The 18,080-nt window shown below is 39.8% G+C and overlaps 2 protein-coding genes across 10 annotated transcripts in view; one reads left to right on the top strand and one right to left on the bottom strand.

Moving 5' to 3' along the window:
* Nucleotides 1-3,671: 3,671 nt before the first annotated feature.
* dcp1a (decapping mRNA 1A) overlaps nucleotides 3,672-18,080 on the bottom strand; it is a 17,863-nt gene continuing 3,454 nt past the window's right edge. The window contains exons 2-10 of the mRNA XM_036578698.1: nucleotides 17,892-17,932; nucleotides 17,612-17,739; nucleotides 11,584-11,650; nucleotides 9,917-10,046; nucleotides 9,667-9,777; nucleotides 7,887-8,396; nucleotides 7,715-7,774; nucleotides 6,618-6,827; nucleotides 3,672-5,546 (exon numbers count right to left, since the gene is read on the bottom strand). Of these exons, the coding sequence (XP_036434591.1) occupies nucleotides 5,466-5,546; nucleotides 6,618-6,827; nucleotides 7,715-7,774; nucleotides 7,887-8,396; nucleotides 9,667-9,777; nucleotides 9,917-10,046; nucleotides 11,584-11,650; nucleotides 17,612-17,739; nucleotides 17,892-17,932 (1,338 nt within the window). The 3' untranslated portion in view covers nucleotides 3,672-5,465. The remainder of the gene's footprint in view (nucleotides 5,547-6,617; nucleotides 6,828-7,714; nucleotides 7,775-7,886; nucleotides 8,397-9,666; nucleotides 9,778-9,916; nucleotides 10,047-11,583; nucleotides 11,651-17,611; nucleotides 17,740-17,891; nucleotides 17,933-18,080) is intronic.
* cacna1db (calcium channel, voltage-dependent, L type, alpha 1D subunit, b) overlaps nucleotides 9,306-18,080 on the top strand; it is a 138,796-nt gene continuing 130,021 nt past the window's right edge. For 8 of the 9 annotated variants that reach the window (XM_036578689.1, XM_036578688.1, XM_036578687.1 and 5 more), the window contains exon 1: nucleotides 11,848-12,447. In XM_036578689.1, the coding sequence (XP_036434582.1) occupies nucleotides 12,300-12,447 (148 nt within the window). In that variant the 5' untranslated portion in view covers nucleotides 11,848-12,299. Of the gene's footprint in view, nucleotides 9,331-11,847; nucleotides 12,448-18,080 lie in introns of those variants that run through there. The other variant, XM_036578681.1, reaches the window with a different exon arrangement.

The following is an 18,080-nucleotide window of genomic DNA, read 5'->3' as shown; positions in this document are numbered from 1 at the left end:
CCCTCAGCTTTATTGGTTTGATAGAATTCATGGATTTCTATGTTTGTGTTCTCTCACTACAGTATATGGATCAACTGATGTATCACTGATGTATAGGCTAACAACTACAGATGCGATGTTTAACTTTCTAGCAGAAATGTTAGCTATCTGGTTATCCTTCATTCACTGGCTAACGGGGAAAGAAAGCCCACTTTTGTGTGTCCATCCCAAAGCCCTTGTACTTCTTAAAGGTTTCTCCTACCTTCAAGATACATCATCAGAAGGGTAAATCCAAATCTTGAGACTACTGTGGCACAACTACATGAGGCAAGTGGGCACGTTTATAACTAGGCTTGGCAAAATGACAGTGTACATCGTTATCATGATAAATTGTCACAATACAATACAATATGCTTTTCTGACCGTATATATTATGGACGTTGTCAGTACTTGTAGATCACTGACCAACTGCATGTTACATTATAAACACAGCAAAATTAGTCCCATTAAAATTAATTTAGTCCAACATAGTGTGCCAAAAATTGAATAAGAATTATTGTTCAGTTTTTGACAGTGTTTTTTTAACATAGCATTACTGGTTCTTTTTCCTCTGTTCAGATGTTTGAAAAAAATAAATATTGTGACATATCGAGTGTCATGATAATTTCTTGAAGTATCACAATGTTATATTTTTGCCATATCGCCCACCTCCATAAGAGGTGTAACAAGTATAGTAGTGAGTTTGTATTCCATACTAATTGAATTAGCTGTGAGTGTTTGTAGAAAATACCATAGCATGCTGCACAAGACTGGAGACAAGCAATGTATTTTGACAAAATACTACAACTTGAAGTGGGTGCCCAAAGTACTTTGTTTCCCATCTTGTTTCTCAAAATTTCAAGGCAGAAACATTATTGTCCTCTGGCAGTATTCATTTAAGACATTAGCTTTACACCAACTCACTATAAAAACATCTTATGAGCCTCTAGATATGACTATAGTCTTATTCTAGCCTTTGCATAACTGCCCCAGACCTATGTACAATAACCTTTTCCAAGACTAATTTAAGATATGGTGGGCAATAATGGTTTGCTATAAATGAGTAGTTCAGCTAACGCACATCATCTGTAAAGCAAAGCTTTTTTGACAGCATTTATAACATACAGCATTCAAAAAACTGATTTTGCATAGAGTTTTCTTTTCGGTTATCTGTAGCATGAGATAAAATGTTCAAGCCACAATGGTGGGATCACTGAACTGTTGCAACCTGATTCAAGCTTATTGGATTGCCATCTGGTGGTTAATATTTGTCTAGACAAATGAAACAGAATATCATTTCAGGGATCGTCATGGAACTGTAATCCAAAGGACCTTCAGCCTTTAGCTGAACGCATGCAAATGTTCTCAGCTGAGCAAAAGCATTATGCTTTAGAAATGAAAATGACAATGGCCAATAAAACCAAGGCATAATAAGTTTGCATAATTTTTCAGAGATGGTCTTTGGTCCCAATGGACTGTAGATTAAAACTTTGCTGGTTTTGACCAATGGAAACACTACAGGAGACACATTGGAATAGATGTATATATATTGCCTATACAAAATATCAGTTACCAGGGATTAATTATGACTGGATTCTCAGGTGCCATTGCTGTTATATCTGAACTGAAAACTAAACGGAATGTCATGGCATCTTTTCTCATCAGTTAAACTAAGAGAGGTGTAATCTGTTGATTATCCTTTGACAGTATATTATGTAACCCACTTGGGCTGTTTCAGCTTGATGAGACACACTAGACCTACACGTTCAATAGTCTGTATACACCTGGATCATCATCATCATCATCATCGTTAACCGCTTAGTCCAGATAGGGTCGCGGTAGCAGTTGGGAGAGCAGAGAATCCCAGGTGACCCTGTCCCCCGCAACTTCCTCCAGCTCATTCCCGGGGACCCCAAGCCGCTCCCAGGCCAACTTGGAGATATAATCCCTCCAGCGGGTCCTAGGACGACCCCGGGGTCTTATTCCGGTAGGCCGTGCCTGGTACACCCCCACTGGGAGGCATCCCGGGGGCATCCGGATCAGATGCCCAAACCACCTCAGCTGGCTCCTCTCAATGCGGAGGAGTAGCGGCTCTACTCCGAGCTCCTCCCGGATGGCCGAGCTCCTCACCCTATCAAATAGAGTGTAGCCCGCCACCCTGCGAAGAAAGCTCATTTCTGCCGCTTGTATTCGCGATCTCATTCTTTCGGTCATTACCCACAGCTCATGACCATAGGTGAGGGTCGGGATGTAGACCGATCGGTAAACAGAGAGCTTCGCCTTACGGCTCAGCTCCCTCTTCACCACTACAGTCCGGTACAACGACCGCATTACTGCTGACGCTTGTCCCAGCCTGCGGTCGATCTCACAATCCTTCTTCCCATCACTCGTGAACAAGACCCCGAGATACTTAAACTCCTCCACCTGGGGCAAGTCCCTTCCCCCTACCTGGAGTGGGCATACCATCCTTTTCCGGGCTAAGACCATGGACTCAGACTTGGAGGTGCTGATCCGCATACCAGCCGCTTCACACTCAGCTGCAAACCGCTCCAGTGTGCGCTGGAGGCATCCATGTGATCCAGCCAAAAGAACATCATCATCTGCAAATAGCAGATTCCCATCCCTTCCTGGATCGGGGCCTTGTTGTGGCGGAAGGGCTTGTGTGGTCTAGGGATCTTCAGAGCTAAGTCGTCGGGAGCAACATGCTCCTGGTAGGGTCTCCCAGGGCGAACAGGTCTGGAGTGAAGACCCAGACTAACTCGATCCAAAAACCTCCATGAAAAACGGACACATAGCATCGTGTACCCTGCCCGGGAGAGGGTCACCGGGACCTACCCCTGGAGCCAGGCCTGGGGGTAGCGTCCATCGGCGAGCGCCTGGTGGCCAGACAGCCCACGTAACCCGGCCGGGCTCAGCCCGAAGAGGCAATGTGGGGGGACCATGTGGGCCCACCACCCGCAAGGTCCAGCATGGGGGAGTGGTGCAGTGCCATATAGGCAGTGGGAGATTGCAGGGGGGCCCTTGGTGGCCTAGGCCCCTGCGGCAGAAACTATACGCCTGGATGTTCAGGAGTATTAACAGGGAATCTGTCCACCCTCCAATGTGCGACTCCAGTGTGCTGTGGAAGTTAGCACACTGGAGTCGCACTAAAATTTAAAACTTTATTGACGTCCAAATATGGACCTGACTATACAGTGTAGCTGTGTGAAGCTCCCACACATGGGGCTAAATCTGCCTATAGAGTAGTACTCTTTGATGTTGAGGACATAAACCAGTGGCAGTCAATTCCAGTCTTCAAAACACTACTCTGCAGTTTTGTGCTTTGTTTCCTGCTCCAGCACACCTGACCCAGCTCATAAAAATACCTGATGATCCAAACCAGATATTCTGGAAAGGCATTTAACTGTATTTGGCTACCAGAAGCTGTCTAATAGCCTGTGTAATGTAACAGATTTGGGAAACTAGGACTAGGAACCAAAAACGCTCACAAACACATTCATCTGGTGCTGTAACTACTGGGTCCTACTGGGACCTATAGCAGGTGGGGGATATGGCAACCAGGCACCCTAACATTGTCGGTGGACCCCTTATAATGAGACCACATCAGCATGTTGGAAGCAGAACTGTTAAATTTGAAGACGTTAGCCAGGAGATCTGGGGATGTATGTTTTATTTAGCATTAAATTAGGCTGACAGACCCATCATGGTAAACATCCTTTCTAAACTCTGCATGGGGACATAGCATAGCATTTACCCTCATATTTAGCAAATCTATGTTTATGCTGTTATAAGATACTGCTTGTAAACTGCCCAAAAAGAAGAAAAATGACTAAAAAGAAAAATGTATAGGAAAGGGCAAAATTTACGTGTTGTGACAGTATGGCTAACAACAGAAAGCAAAAGACCGACCACTGCTGTATCAGTGCATTTCATATAATTGTAGCACTTCAAATAAAAAAATAAATGTAGGTGGTGAAACAGCTACAAGTCTCCACAATAACTGGAGCTTTAAAGCTGCTCATAGACTCGCTAGTGGCATTTCCATAAAACAAATCTTATGCATTGCATTTTCCAAATAGTAAAGTGTGGTTCTGAATTTAGTTAAAAATAAAGCAAGGAAGATGAATCCATTGGCAGCATCATGCATGCAGAAAAATAATTTATATATTACTGTTACGTTTATAGCCTTCCTTAAATTGTCTCAGGCTCTGTGTGTCTAGACACAAAACGCAGAAATGATATCTAGATTTAGCAACCCATAATGATATGCACCACATAGTGGAGGCATTTGACATGGCACTTTACCATAGAAAAAGTCACACCAGAATGCTTATATGATATCCAGCTGCAGATGATGTTCACTGTATCTTGAATAATTCATTATTCAGGCTGTAAATCCATGATACTTATTCAGATACGTTGTATATGTGCTTTAAAAATTATTTATATTTCCAGACACAACCTTGTACATGCAGCTATTAATCTATTCATTTAGTAAAGCAACTGCTAAACTACATGCTGATTTTAGCTAGCAGTTTAGTTGAAATGATTTTGAGGACCCATATAATCATAGATTACCGACGTACAACAAGGTGCACAATTTATAGAATCAAATGAATTTTCACTTATACTCATGTTATATAATGGTGTGTTGTACTGTTGTCCAGTGGAAATAACCAATAAAGCTAATTGCAGTACATAATACTGCAAAACCTTTCAAGTTGTACTGTTACCATATCTATGTTTGGGCCCATATCACTTCAAGTAAAAGTGCAGGTTTAGGGTCACTCTCCATCCCAATTAGCTGCACTACAATATCATTACAATATAAAAGGCAAAAAACTGACCATAGGTCAGCAATTGTGATCTGAAGCAATTGTGATATGACCCATGATTACCCTCACAGCGCAACTCCCAGAGTTGCCAGTATTGCACACGCCTTCATGACCAGGGATGAGACAGAAAGGGCCAATGCAGGAGACTGAATGATGGACATGGAAACGAGAGTTGAAAAAGACAAAGAGAAACTAACCATAAAGACTAAGAGGACATGACACGATGATGCTGGTAAAAGAGGACAAAAAACATAAGTGAGGTTGTCACCTCACAATTTAGATCAGCGGAAACTGCATTTGCATATCATAAGTGGTGACCAATCGTTGTGGCTCAGAGGCGGGGCAACCAAAGAAGTCACCATGGTTATGCAACAATCATCCCAAGGACTGACTGCTTTCATAGCAGTGCTGACAGAAAGCAGTGGTGTGTGCCTTTAAACAAGTCACTCTGTGACTACGATACAGCAAGGGACCCAGTGCGGCTAGCCCAATAATACTGGAATTTTCTGTCCTAAATGCAGTCTAGCTTCCATTTGCCTTATAAGCAGAGAGTCAGGGCTCCTGAACAGAGTCTAGGAGTCTGATGACAGTCCTGGAGTTCTGGGTTGGTGGCTATAGCTTTACATTGTTGAGGTCTTTGGAGAGGCTCTGCAAGTACGCCTCGTGGATTGCAGCGAGGAAGCGAGCATCGTTCTGAAAGAGACAAAATGGGAGCAAAACTCAAAAATGTCAAAAACTTCTCACGTATAAAAATGTAAATTGTAAAAGCTGACACCTTACAGTTACGTCTCCACGTTTAGCCTAAGAACTAGTATTTAAGTCAGCATTTAACAAAAGGCCTATGAGAGGTATAAGGCTCAGTGCTTTCTCACCCAGAGAAGTGTCCTATTTCATAATATTTTATTTTGATAGTGTTACTGCAAAAACACAACATCACTGAGAAGTCAAAACTAACTATGTGCAGCTAGGCTAACCACGATGGCCGAAGTTAGAAAAAATATTTCTCTGCTCTCGCTGTTCGTATGCACAGTACGTCTTAATGCATCAACTATTTTTGTTACACCGGGATTCTTTTAAGCAGGGATGCACCAAAATGGGAATTTTGGGATGATGCTGATTATCCAGGATTTTTCATGTACGTATCTGCCGATGCTGCTGCCTATTCATAAAGATTTAGAAAATGGAGAAATAGAGACTGCATCTGTGTGGATTTCAATTCTAGGGAAACATAATACTTATGTGTAGAGTATTACAGGTGCCTTAAAATAAATAAAATGCTGATATTTTGGTATAGTGGCCCAGCATCACCTAAACAATTTTGCTCTTTCAGAGTGCAATAAATACACAAATATTGTTCAAATCTAAACAGCTGTCCATTGTTGATTTTATTTTTAAGAAGCAAACATCTGCCAATATATTCAGTTATATTTGAATGCAACATTCCAAAACCAGGAGACCTGAACTGCCACCTATGTGGCCACTACGCCTGCTGCAAACCTTCGACCTGGAAGACACCTTGATGGTCAAAAATGAAGTCACTCACTGATAATAATGAGTTGCATTAATTTATGCATTCAAGCTTATCCTTAATATTGTCTTCTATTGCACTGTATTATGTGCAGTTATAAAGCCTCAACACTACTCCCACACCTTACAGTGTCCAGGATCTAACCCCACCACAATAAACACGAGTCACTGAGTGGGCCTTATCCTCAACAATCAACAACAAACTCAAATGTTCTGTCTATAAGTTCGTCTGCATACCTTTATCAAATGTATCAGAACGTCTTGTAGCTGCGTCTTGTTGTACAATGCTGACGGCAAGTCTCCACTCCCCAGTGTGTTTGGTGGTGATGGTGGAGGGGCAGGATTTCTCTGAAGCTCAGTGACCTTTGTAGTGGACTGCTGGAATGCACTGGGAGAAAGCAGCAAAGAGGGCTCCTCCCCTGGCACTACTAGCCCTGCCTTCATTGCCTTAGACAAGAGAAATAACTCATTAGTTATTACATTTAATTATATATTAGTAACTACAAATCACTATGTATTTGTAAGAATAAAGGATTTAGAGATCACATATAAAGAAAAGGGAATAGTTCACAAAGTTCATTTTTATAAGCACTCTGATCTTCCTTTTACTCAAAGTTTCATGATTCAGAACGACTTGCTTTCTCCTTTTGTTCTCCCATTTCTGAGACTACAGATGGCATCATTGTGTTAGCAGGGACTTGCACCTTGCATGTTGTGTTGCTGCATTCTGCATATTGAGAAAATTATAATTTAATAATCTAATAAAAAGCATACATTTTCAAAATTTGCTGTAGAACTTTTTTCTTCTTCCTTTTTGGTGCCTGAAATTTGAAAGTTTTTAAACGCTAGCTCAAATAAGCAATATCACAAGTTTGCAAAAACTGCCTAGCTTTAAAATAAGCTATTTTTAATTGAAGCCCTTAAGACGAGCATCTAAAATTGGACTATCATCCTCAAACGACAAAAAAAACTTTACTACCCCGTAGGAAGAAATACACAGCTAACATCACACAATATGAAAGCGTTATTTCATGACAGATTTGTTACAGAATCAACTCAGATTCATTCTTTTTCCCCCTCCGTTATTCGTTCCAGCATTTTCTGCTGATATGGGCCCGATACCCATATGGATTAATGCCATCTCTAAAAATTACAATAAAATAACAGTGGGACAGAATGAAAGATCAGCCTGTTGGTTTAAATGTTCACATCTTTTACCAAAGTACTACAATGAGCACAGGCTTTAAGCTAATCTGACTATTTTGTAATGTAAACATACTGCACCCTCTAACCAAGTTTTCATATTCACTGCTAAATTCTGTGTCAGTACTTACTGGAATGGGTTTAACAAGACTCTGGGCCTGAGGCTGTGCAAAAGTATCTGCTTCTTTATTCTGCAACAGAGAGAGAGAGAGAGAGAGAGAGAGAGAGAGAGAGAGAGAGAGAATAATACTGAAAGTCTTTAGAAACGATTGATAGAACACAGTCAGTCAGTCTGACCCTTACCTGTGCAGATGCTGTGCTCTTGCTGGTGAACACAGGTGGAGCTTTGGGTGTTGGCTCTCTGAAGCTCTGTGGTGTGACCAGTGTGCTGGGCATAAAGTCAGACACTGTAGCTGGCTTGGGAATTCCATGCCCGTCACCTTTGTGTGTGTTAATGTACTGAGGTGCAGCTTGTGGACCAGTCTGACCTCTGGGTCCTGCGAGTACTGGAACGTTCTCAGCCCCACTCTGTGCCATCAGTCTTGGGGAAACGGAGTGCTTGGGATCCCTGGAACCTCCAGCCTGGAGGAGAGGTACCAGGCCTGGACCTCCAGGGTCCGCAGTGAGACGAGGAGTGAGAAGAGGCTCCAATGGGAGGGGAGGAGGGGCGTACGTTAGCCCACGAAGGAAGCTCTCGCCGGGTGTGGGGTCAGAAGGGTTGTGGGCAGGTGGAGCTGAAGGTGCTGGGTCTTTAGGTAAAGAGCTGCCAAATAGCTCCTCGACTGTGATCTGCTTTACCACACTGTGGGTGGGCTGTACACAAAGAAGAGTACTGTACTGAATGTATTAATCAACCAAAAATGCTAACATGGCTAGCAGTGAATGAACTCAGGTTGCTGAGAAAGTGCTTCTGCTCCTTACACCTAAAGTTTCTATCCACAAGTTTGTATTTATGCATTATTTTTAATTAACCATATTTAATCCACTGGTGACAAGGCTTATAAGGGAGTAGGAGGGAATCACCTGAATCTAGGATTGGTCGTGTCAAGCAAGTATTCAATGTCGTATTATGTTCGCCATTCTTCTCTGGCAGTTCAATAATTGTTGTTGGTTTATTTTGTTTATACTTTTCACATTTTCTATAATGAACTTGGTTAGTGGTTAATATAGATTTTCTGAAAGGAATAGGTCAAAGTAAATGTTCCTGTCTACCATTTTTCTGCCATCTTGTAACACAAATAAAACCATGGCAACCTATAGTTTATTCATTCAACATGTGTGGTGTCCTCAGTAGGCTAACTAGTGCATGAACAGATGATGCATAAATGAATTGCTTTCTGAAAAGTCATGATTGAGAAATAACATTCATTTATCTTTGCATGGCCCAGGAAGTCTGGTTCTGAAAACCAGACACCAGGCAACCCTAGCTGATTCAGCTGTCAGATCTGAGGTGCATTTACAGTGTCCTAGCACATTCAAAAGATGTGAAAACATCCTCCCTCTTAACTTCGCTTCATAGGGGTGTTATAAGAGCATTCATAAGTGAAATCTAATTGAAATTTACTTATGTCAGTATTTGTAATGATTAGTACATTAACATCCAAGCAATCATACTGATTTTTGAAGGTAAACAGTCACGTTTCAATATAATGAGCTTCTGTTGCAGTTCTTCCATGTCACATGAGAACACCTGACAAGCGGAATGGATGTTTCATACATGTAGAAACATCACCTGGCTTCTGACTGGGTAAATGCATCGCACTGGCCATATTCATTTGCATAAAGTTCAGCTGTGGTCAACTTGTACTTGAACATGCTGCATCCCCCTAATTTGATGCACCAGCACCACACGGCCACATTTGACATAACTGAAGCTTTCCATAAAAATGAATGGGATGTGTTGCTGGGCTGGAGCAATGTAAAAACAGTTTTAAGTAAGCCTCGGCCACACTGGACTGTCACCTCACTATTATCTTGACTAAGGGGCTGTTCCTCCATTTCGCTGTATCCATTATTACTGCTATATTAAAAAAATATACTTTGTAGAGCTGAAAGAGAACAGTTGTGACTGACATAACTGTACCTTCTCCTGCTGAGCAGCAGCAACTGTGGGCTTTGTGGTCTCTGCTTTAATTGGGTCTGGAGTCTGAGCAACATCCGTGTTTGCCTGCAGATCTGTCTCATTAGACTGACTCTACACACATACACACACACACACACACACACACACACACACACACACACACACACACACATTACATTATATTAAATTACAAAAAAATCCTATTTGAAGTAAAAGGCTGCAAGTCATACTGTAGCAGTTGCTGGCCTACCCTGTGGTACTCCTCCTTGGCTTTGCTGAGCAGTTCTAGTATATCCATTGGTCTGGTCTCCACACAACCATTTGTTCTGCCTCGATCTGGAGACGCCTGCTGCGCTCTCAGTGCCTCTTGCTTTACTATTCTAAAAACATACTCAAAGAAATGAGCCTTAAAAAGAAGCAGTGCAACACTATTAGGGCGGTGCTGGTTTGAATGCTGCAGATTTTGTCCACTAGAGGACAGCGGTGCATTGTAGATGAACAATTTCCAACACCACAGTGGACATTTGTGAATACCTGATTCTACATACGTAGAATATATATAAAACTGTGTGGTTCAAGATGCTATGGCTAACATACAGTACTGTACTGATAATACAGTAGCATAGCACAAGCAGCGCAAAATATTCAGCAATAGTACTTCAGCAGCATCTCAGCTGCAGCAGCACTAGACAAATGCAGTGCTGATAAAACAGCAACATACCAACAACGGTAAAAAAAAAAAAAAACAATGAGTTCCTTAGAGCTACTGAAAGCTCTAATGAGAAACTGCAAAAACAGTGGCATGACTATCCTCTAAACTCCTTTACAAACAGAGAACTCTAATAGTATACTTCCAGTTACTTCCAGTTCTTGCTAACCTATAATTTAAAAGATTCTTATTACGGAGGCAAAAAGCTGGTCACTTGCACTCATGAATTGGGACTTTAAAGCATACAGATTTGGGCTTTAGATATACGATATGTCACAATATTTATTTTTTCTGACATGATAAAACAAAGATCCACATTTTAAAAGTACCATCAAAAACTATGAATTCAGTATTACACACTGTGCTGCACTAAATCTAATTGAACCGGACTAATCATGCTCTTTTTAATCAACAAGAAGTTGGGAAGTGTTTTTTAGGTATATACATGATATGTTCAGAAAAGCAGATTGTGACATATTGTGATGAAATTTATCAAAATAATGACAACTATAATGACAACTGTCATTGTCCAAGTGGTGTGCAAAAATTTGAATACCCCTGGCCAAATTACATTTCTTGTTTTTCTAAGTGAAAAATAAGTTAAGACATACTCTAGAAGGAACTTAAATATTAAATTGGTTAGCAAATTTTAGTGCACAATTTCTATTTATTTACTGAATTTAATATATTGGGAAAACATAAAACATAAAATGTGCTGTAACTTTTGTCTCTAAAATGTATTCAATTCAGCAAATAAGTAATGAATGCATTAAACAATTAGTGTAATTAACACATTAAAATGTCCAAGTGTATTTTCTGTAGAGAATGTGTTAACTTTTTCACTTAGAAAAGCAACAAACTTAAAGTGACGAGGGGCACTCAAACTTTTGCATACAACTGTAAATAAATTTACAGCAATCAGTTTATTCAAATGTGGCTTTAATAGTCAAAACTGCACAGGTGCATCTGCCTCAATACACCCAGATGGCACATGTGAGAGTAACCTGGTTGCTATGGTAACAGGCACCCATGGCAACAAGCTCAACCTGTTGCTAGGCTCCCGTGTGGGTTCCTCAGTGACCGATCACCCGAGGACAGATTGCTTTTAGCCAGCGCTTATTTTCTTGCAGCAATGCACAGTATATTTGACCTAGTAAAAGGCTGGGTTACGTTTAATACTGTGTAATTCATATTCATTTGATACTTACTGTACCATTAGCTGTGCTATGCGCTGGCAGTCAGCCTTGTCATAGAACCAGATACTGTAGATGCCCACTGAGGTGAAAGAGAAAAAGAAAGAATTAATATTAGAGCATCTTCACATAGTTCTAAATCATCATTATATTGCAGTGAAAACATCATTCTGATTGTGTATATAAATATATTTTAGCTGAGCTTTACACATTGACAACCCCTCTGAAATAAGTCCCTTCACCTTACAGTTCCCATTCAAGCCAAGAAAACGACTGGAATTCCGTTCTGTCTTCTTTCACAGTGACAGCTCCAGCAACTTTTCCCTGCACATGCCGCTCAGAGGAAGTATACAATCTTCAATCTCTCTCTCTCTCTCTCTCTCTCTCTCTCTCTGAGGAAAACGTCAAGACCTTGGAGACTTTATCTCCTACCCACTCCTCCGCCTTCTTTCTCCCACAAGAACTTTCTAGAACTCGCATAGCGCACGATCAACAGAGTCACGGCTGAGGCACCATGGACGGAGGTCTGTGCCTTCTTCCACAGCTCTTTCTTCGTCATACATTTTAGAAGCCTCTGCAAGTATAATGGATATCTGAGTTGGATCGAATCTCACAGTGCAGCCATTCACCTCAGGGGCTCAAGCTCACTTTGCCGGTGAGGCTGCTGGATGAAGCCAGGAATCAGGAGGAACTTTGGAACATTCTGAGGGACATGTCCAACTGGCTGGAGAATGGATCTAAGCAGTGGTAACTGCACCGAGAGGATGCTTCTGCTCGGGGTGGCCTCTAACCCCCACCATGATCTCCAAGATCTCCGCCACAAGGGTAAAATTGTCTTTCAGAAGACGCTTGGACGGTGTTTCAGCGGTCCAAACAGAGGTAAGATTGTATCCCAATAATAGCCTGAGTTAGCCTAGAGCTTTTCTTAACTGCTACCAACACTCAGCACCACAAAACATTAAATGCTGATGCAACTGGAGCATAACATGCAAGGAACTTGAGGAAGAAGAAATGCAGCGGGCTATAATTGCAGTTTAACTCGTATAAAAGAGCACTTGTTCTGCACTCTGAAGCAATGAACACAAACATATAGTCTTCATATACTGATGAACCCTTATCATTTCTCTAAACATTTGTACAACATGCTGTTTCAGTATATACTGCAAAATTTATTAAGTATATCGCAACTGCTGCACTGAGGATTTCAAGTGACACTAAAGCAAGTCTAAACATGCACCATCAGTAAACTTCACACATTTGCTACAAACTAAACTTTTGGCTAGAGCTTGAGTCACTGTGGGCCCCAGGGGGAAGAGTGTTTGCAGTGAATTATAAATTGTACATCAGGATAAACAACCATTTACACAACCAGTAGTATATTTTACACCATTCTCTAAACTCAATAAAAATAAATAATTAAAAAAAAAACAGAGAGAGAGAGAAAAACTATGATACCAAGGACAAACAACGGGTCCTCAAATGCAACCCAAATGGCCTCTTCCAAAGGTCAGGATTCAGGGCTGGCCTTAATATTCATGGAAAACCATAAAAGCAGCACACAGACATGATCTAAATTCTGTATACAAACAGCAGCAGAGACCCTCATTCCTGAGGAGCTGCATATCTGAAGTCTATTTGGATAAAGTCCCTTAGATCTCAAGTACAGAGGTGCAGCTCCATTTCAAAATACCAAGGGACCCTAAACTACAACAGTTCCAGTTAGTATTGGAGTCTAGACTGTCTCATTCAATTAGTGTTTGCTACTATGGAAGAGCAAAAGTAATTAATAAGTAATTAGTCACAAAAAGCTCTGTGACTCACATGTCAAAGTTGGGAAATCTCAGTAAAGTGACAGTTTCTCAGGCAATCATTCAAGTTTCACAAATTCAGGACACAGCATACTAAATAAGATCTTGAAAAAGTTTCAGTCAAATCAAAATTCTTAATTCTGATCAATAGTATTTCTCTGTGCAAACCCTTGTTTTGTGATTTCACTAAGAAGCTGAAAGGCTGGTAAAGCAAAAATGGTACTGTTCATGCTATTTAATCTGGGCCCACATTCATAAAGCTTCACAAAGTTGGAGTGTTCATCAAATATCTATCTGTTCCTGTCAGCAAGATCAGCCCAAATAAGAAAGAAATCTGATCCTAGGTCAGCACTCCTACTCCTACACCTAAGAAGCTTGAATGCAGGCCCTGGTCTCTGATGAGTCTATTGGCAGAGCACTCCTCTCAAAGTTAACTACTAATAGGTGAGACTCCTCTTTGTGATAGCTTAAGTAGAGCCCACAGTGTATGCACTTTTTGTAGACAGACACACTTATTTCCCATTGTTTTCAATAGGAGAGATCTGTAATATGCAGCCTGCGCGGATGTGTTTTGTATGCAATGCTGGAGGTGCTCCGAATTGAAAAAAAAAGTTGTTACAGAACAAAAGGCAATAATCAGATTACTGGCACAATATAGAATAGGATGATAACAGCAGGATTACGTTAGAGCAGTATACAGGCAAGCTCATCGCTTTTTGTCAAAATTCACCATTTTGAATGATAAATCTAGTAGGTTTGAAGAGTTTTTCATTTTTCATATATATGCATTTTAGTACAGGCATGTCAAATTGGTTGCTCTTTGCCAAAGTGCTGCAGAGATTAGTGTTCACCCTCATATAACGCTCTGAATTCAGTTCATGATAGCCTTGCTAATTAGCTGATGAGCTAAATCAGGTGTGTTTAATGAGGTAATGTTCTGAATCTGCAGTGTTTTGGTCCGCCAGGACTGGAGCTTGTTTTAATAAGTCTTATTTTTATTGGCAGAGTCAATAGATCAGCTCCCACTTGGTGTGAAAATAATGCCCTTTAAACCTACAGAACACTATTTCTGTGGACTGTTGAAACCATGGAAAACTAAGGGACCATCTACAAATTACTGTGCAAACATCACCAAAATCATCTTTATTTATATGACTTTACAAAGATAAGTAAAACAAAGATAACAAAAAAGTAATCAGATTATGTTATTTTAATATATCTTTTGGATTAGGTTGCACAATTTTTAACAGGTAATCAGTTTATTTGTAAAGAAGACGATGCAGTGCACCTCACATTTTTCTGAAAGAAATTCCCCAATTCAGTTTTGCAAAGATGAAGGAGAAAACAATAGCAGTCTAAACCTGAGGCCAGGGGTGAACACTGCCATGACGTGGCGGTGTGGTGACCTTGGTGGTCCACCCTGCTGAGCTGGTCTGCCTGGTAAGGTAGATGGTGTTCTATTGGCTAAAGAGAAGTTTAATATGATTTAAATAAGCTGGTGTTATACAGAGAGTAGCTAAACACAGTCTAGACTGTGTCCAGAGACATATTGTTAATTTTGGCCACAAGATTTAGTGGTGTGGCGGCACAAGTGACCAGCGCAAATTTTATATTATGTGTACCCCTGCCTAAGGCAATAAACCAAGGACTGTAAAATGCAGATCAGATTTATTCCTTTTATCCTCTTTACTGTTGCAGCGTTTGAATAACAAGAGTAACAAAAGCTCCCCTTTATCTGATCATAAAAACCTCAATGAAGCTGAAGAGCTCTGAAAATCAAAGGAACATCTGGATTCTGGAAACAGAACAATGTGTTTCTGTCTGACACCTAAATTAACTGTGGCAATACAGTCCTAATCAAAAGATGTGCTCAAATTATGTGCACATAGGAAGCCTGTGTTAGCCTTCACCCTCCTAGCGTTGGCAGTATTGTGTGATTGGGGGAGTCCTAACTAGTGGGTCGAATTGGAGACGACTAAATTGGGGATAAAATTGGGGAAAAATAAAATAAATAAATAAATAAATAAATTATGTGCACATATCGTCTAGTAAGAGAGAGAGTTTAGGGTGCTGGACATGAACATTTGAAAAGTTAAAGCCCACTGTATGTAGGGTGAAACATAAGATTAGACCACCTGCCTTGACTTACTATTACTAGACAATTCAATGGCATGGATGACTGAAAAGCCTCCACAGTCAACACAGAATACGTAAACAATACAGTAACATGGAAACTCAACAAGTGTAAAGTTCCAAGTTACCATAATATGCAATACAGTGTATTAAAAAGTACTTCTGAGATCTACAGTGCATGCAAATGCTTGCAATTAGCCTAGCTGACTCATTATGCATGTCACAAGATTTTCAATAGTTTTTATTTTTATTTAATTTTTCCATTTTAGTTTTAATTTCAGTTTAGTTGCAGTTAGTCTTAAACATTAATAGTCTTTTTTTGGTTTTTATTTTTTGAAAGATTTAATTTAGTTTTTATTCAGTTTTTTTTGTTGTTTTTTTTTAGTATTATCATGATGAATGATTTGACAGGTATTTGATAAGGATGGACTAAGATGAATACAACCATAGACTGAGCATTCTTTAAAGATAGCTAAACAAGTTCCACTTCTAAACTCTTAACACAACAAAAAAAATGAAAAAGTTTTTACTCAGTAATTCTATTTCATTTTAGTTAGTTTTGCCTCTGACAATTTAGTTTTGATTTAGCTTTTGTGGTTTTGAGAACTGTCATTTTTACTTCTTTACAGTTAACATTTGCACATTTTTCACTGCTATGAAACAAAAGAATGCAATAAAACCCAAATACCAAATGACTGAAAATGGCAGTTCCTAATACTGTTTAGATACTGTAAAGGTAAGGACTTGGACAATGTAGGAAACACTGGATTGCTGAATTAAAAATCCTCTGTGACTGATAGGTGAAAAAGAAAAAAGAGGGAATAAAAAAAAGTTTATATTAAGCTGGTGCTCAAACATTTTTCTGTGTACTCCTGTTTATGTCCAGTGCTCCTTGGCAGAAAGCTTACTGTAGAACCCTGTATTTTTATTCTTAAAGAAATGTTGATACACTATCATATAATGCGGATTTATTCACTTCTGGGGAAACACCTAGAGATTGATCAGTCATACATTAACTTAACAGAAAGCAGATCAAAGCCTGTGGGAAAAACTTTAAAGGTTTGTTTGTTTTACTTTGGAAAGACTAAACTATGATACCATGCCTTCAATGGGAAAAGAGAATTTAGCAAAGGAGTTTCTCTTGGGTACCGTATCTCATGCTTTTTTCCATCTTTGAAGTTGAATTAGTGCCCAGCAGCAATCTTTCCTTCGTCAACTTCAAGAGTATGCCCGTATTTGGTGGGGAAATTAAAATCTCTCAGCCCTGTGATGATATAACTCTCTTAAAAGATAGAGATCAAATTCTCATTGCGCACAATGTTATTAAAATACCCATCCAAGCACACGATCTGAAGCTTAACCTACGCAGCAAATGAAAAGCTCTGGGTCTTTATTACTGTAATAATAAATCACTCCTGGTATATTATGGACAATGTAAAATAAACAGAAAGTCATATTACAACACATCCTTTTCCAAAAATTATTCTCACTGTGCCGGTAAGACATGACAAATCACTTATTATAGGATGTTTTCAACAACAGTTTACACACAGAGTATATAAAACCTTATAGTTTTAAAGTACCTTACTGGTGCAATACTGTACATGTAAAACTTATGTATACATACATAATACATCAAGTATATGTTTTTTCCTCATCTCCTGTCCTTGTTAGCTTTTAATGAAGACCTGGATGCAGTTTGAGCAAGTTGAAAGAAATTTTACAGAAATTATTTGGGTGTTATCTTTGCCACTCTAGTTCATAACCAATGAAACAAAATCTGGACAACAAACACGTCTTGGCCAATCAGCTACATCTGGGGTAAGCAGAAAATTGTGTAAATTTATTGTACAAATTATTTTTTGCTGAACTATTCCTTTAAGAACTGACTGCACATATGGCTAATGATCTGACAAAAGTGACGCTAACACATCATTTTATAGAGTATTCTAAGCTTAGTGCCTGTAAATGTTACAGCAGTATACCTACACATTAGGTTTCATTCACTCAAGAGCAAAACTTTACAAGGAACTGGGTTATATAATTGTGTATATTAATACTTTGATAGGAGACGGTAGCATATTTCTAATGTGGACACTTACGGCTTGCGTTCCTGTAAAGCAGGAAAGGGTCCTGAAGCTGAAACTCCAGGTCTTTATTGATTGGCTCCACCAAGTTCTCTGTGCTCAAACGGTTCATAATGGTGAACCCATGATGGGGTGATGCTGACCTACAGAAAGATAAAGTTAGGCTCTAGCTGTCCAAGACTATATACAAAATGAAACAAACGTAACAGTAGTAGCTTAGTGAGTGAATGTTGCTTGAATGCTCATTGACTTTACAACTGGCATGAGAGGTAAAAATTGCAGACAGTATATTTACCTGGCATAAACAAATAAGGTGCCTTCAATGTCAGTTTTTTCCTGTGAAAAAAAGGGCTGCACATTAATCTGTGAAATTGTTTCACACTTTCAAAAAAAAAATAAACGGAAACTCTACGGTATATAAACCCATAGTGACCTGGGTTAACTGAAGACTTCACTTACAACCATACAACATGCGATCAGCTAC

The sequence above is a fragment of the Colossoma macropomum genome, unplaced genomic scaffold (genome assembly GCF_904425465.1).
Source record: "Colossoma macropomum unplaced genomic scaffold, Colossoma_macropomum, whole genome shotgun sequence".
Taxonomy (NCBI): Eukaryota; Metazoa; Chordata; class Actinopteri; order Characiformes; family Serrasalmidae; genus Colossoma; species Colossoma macropomum.
Note: the sequence above shows the minus strand (reverse complement) of the source record. Positions and strands in the feature narration are given on the sequence as shown.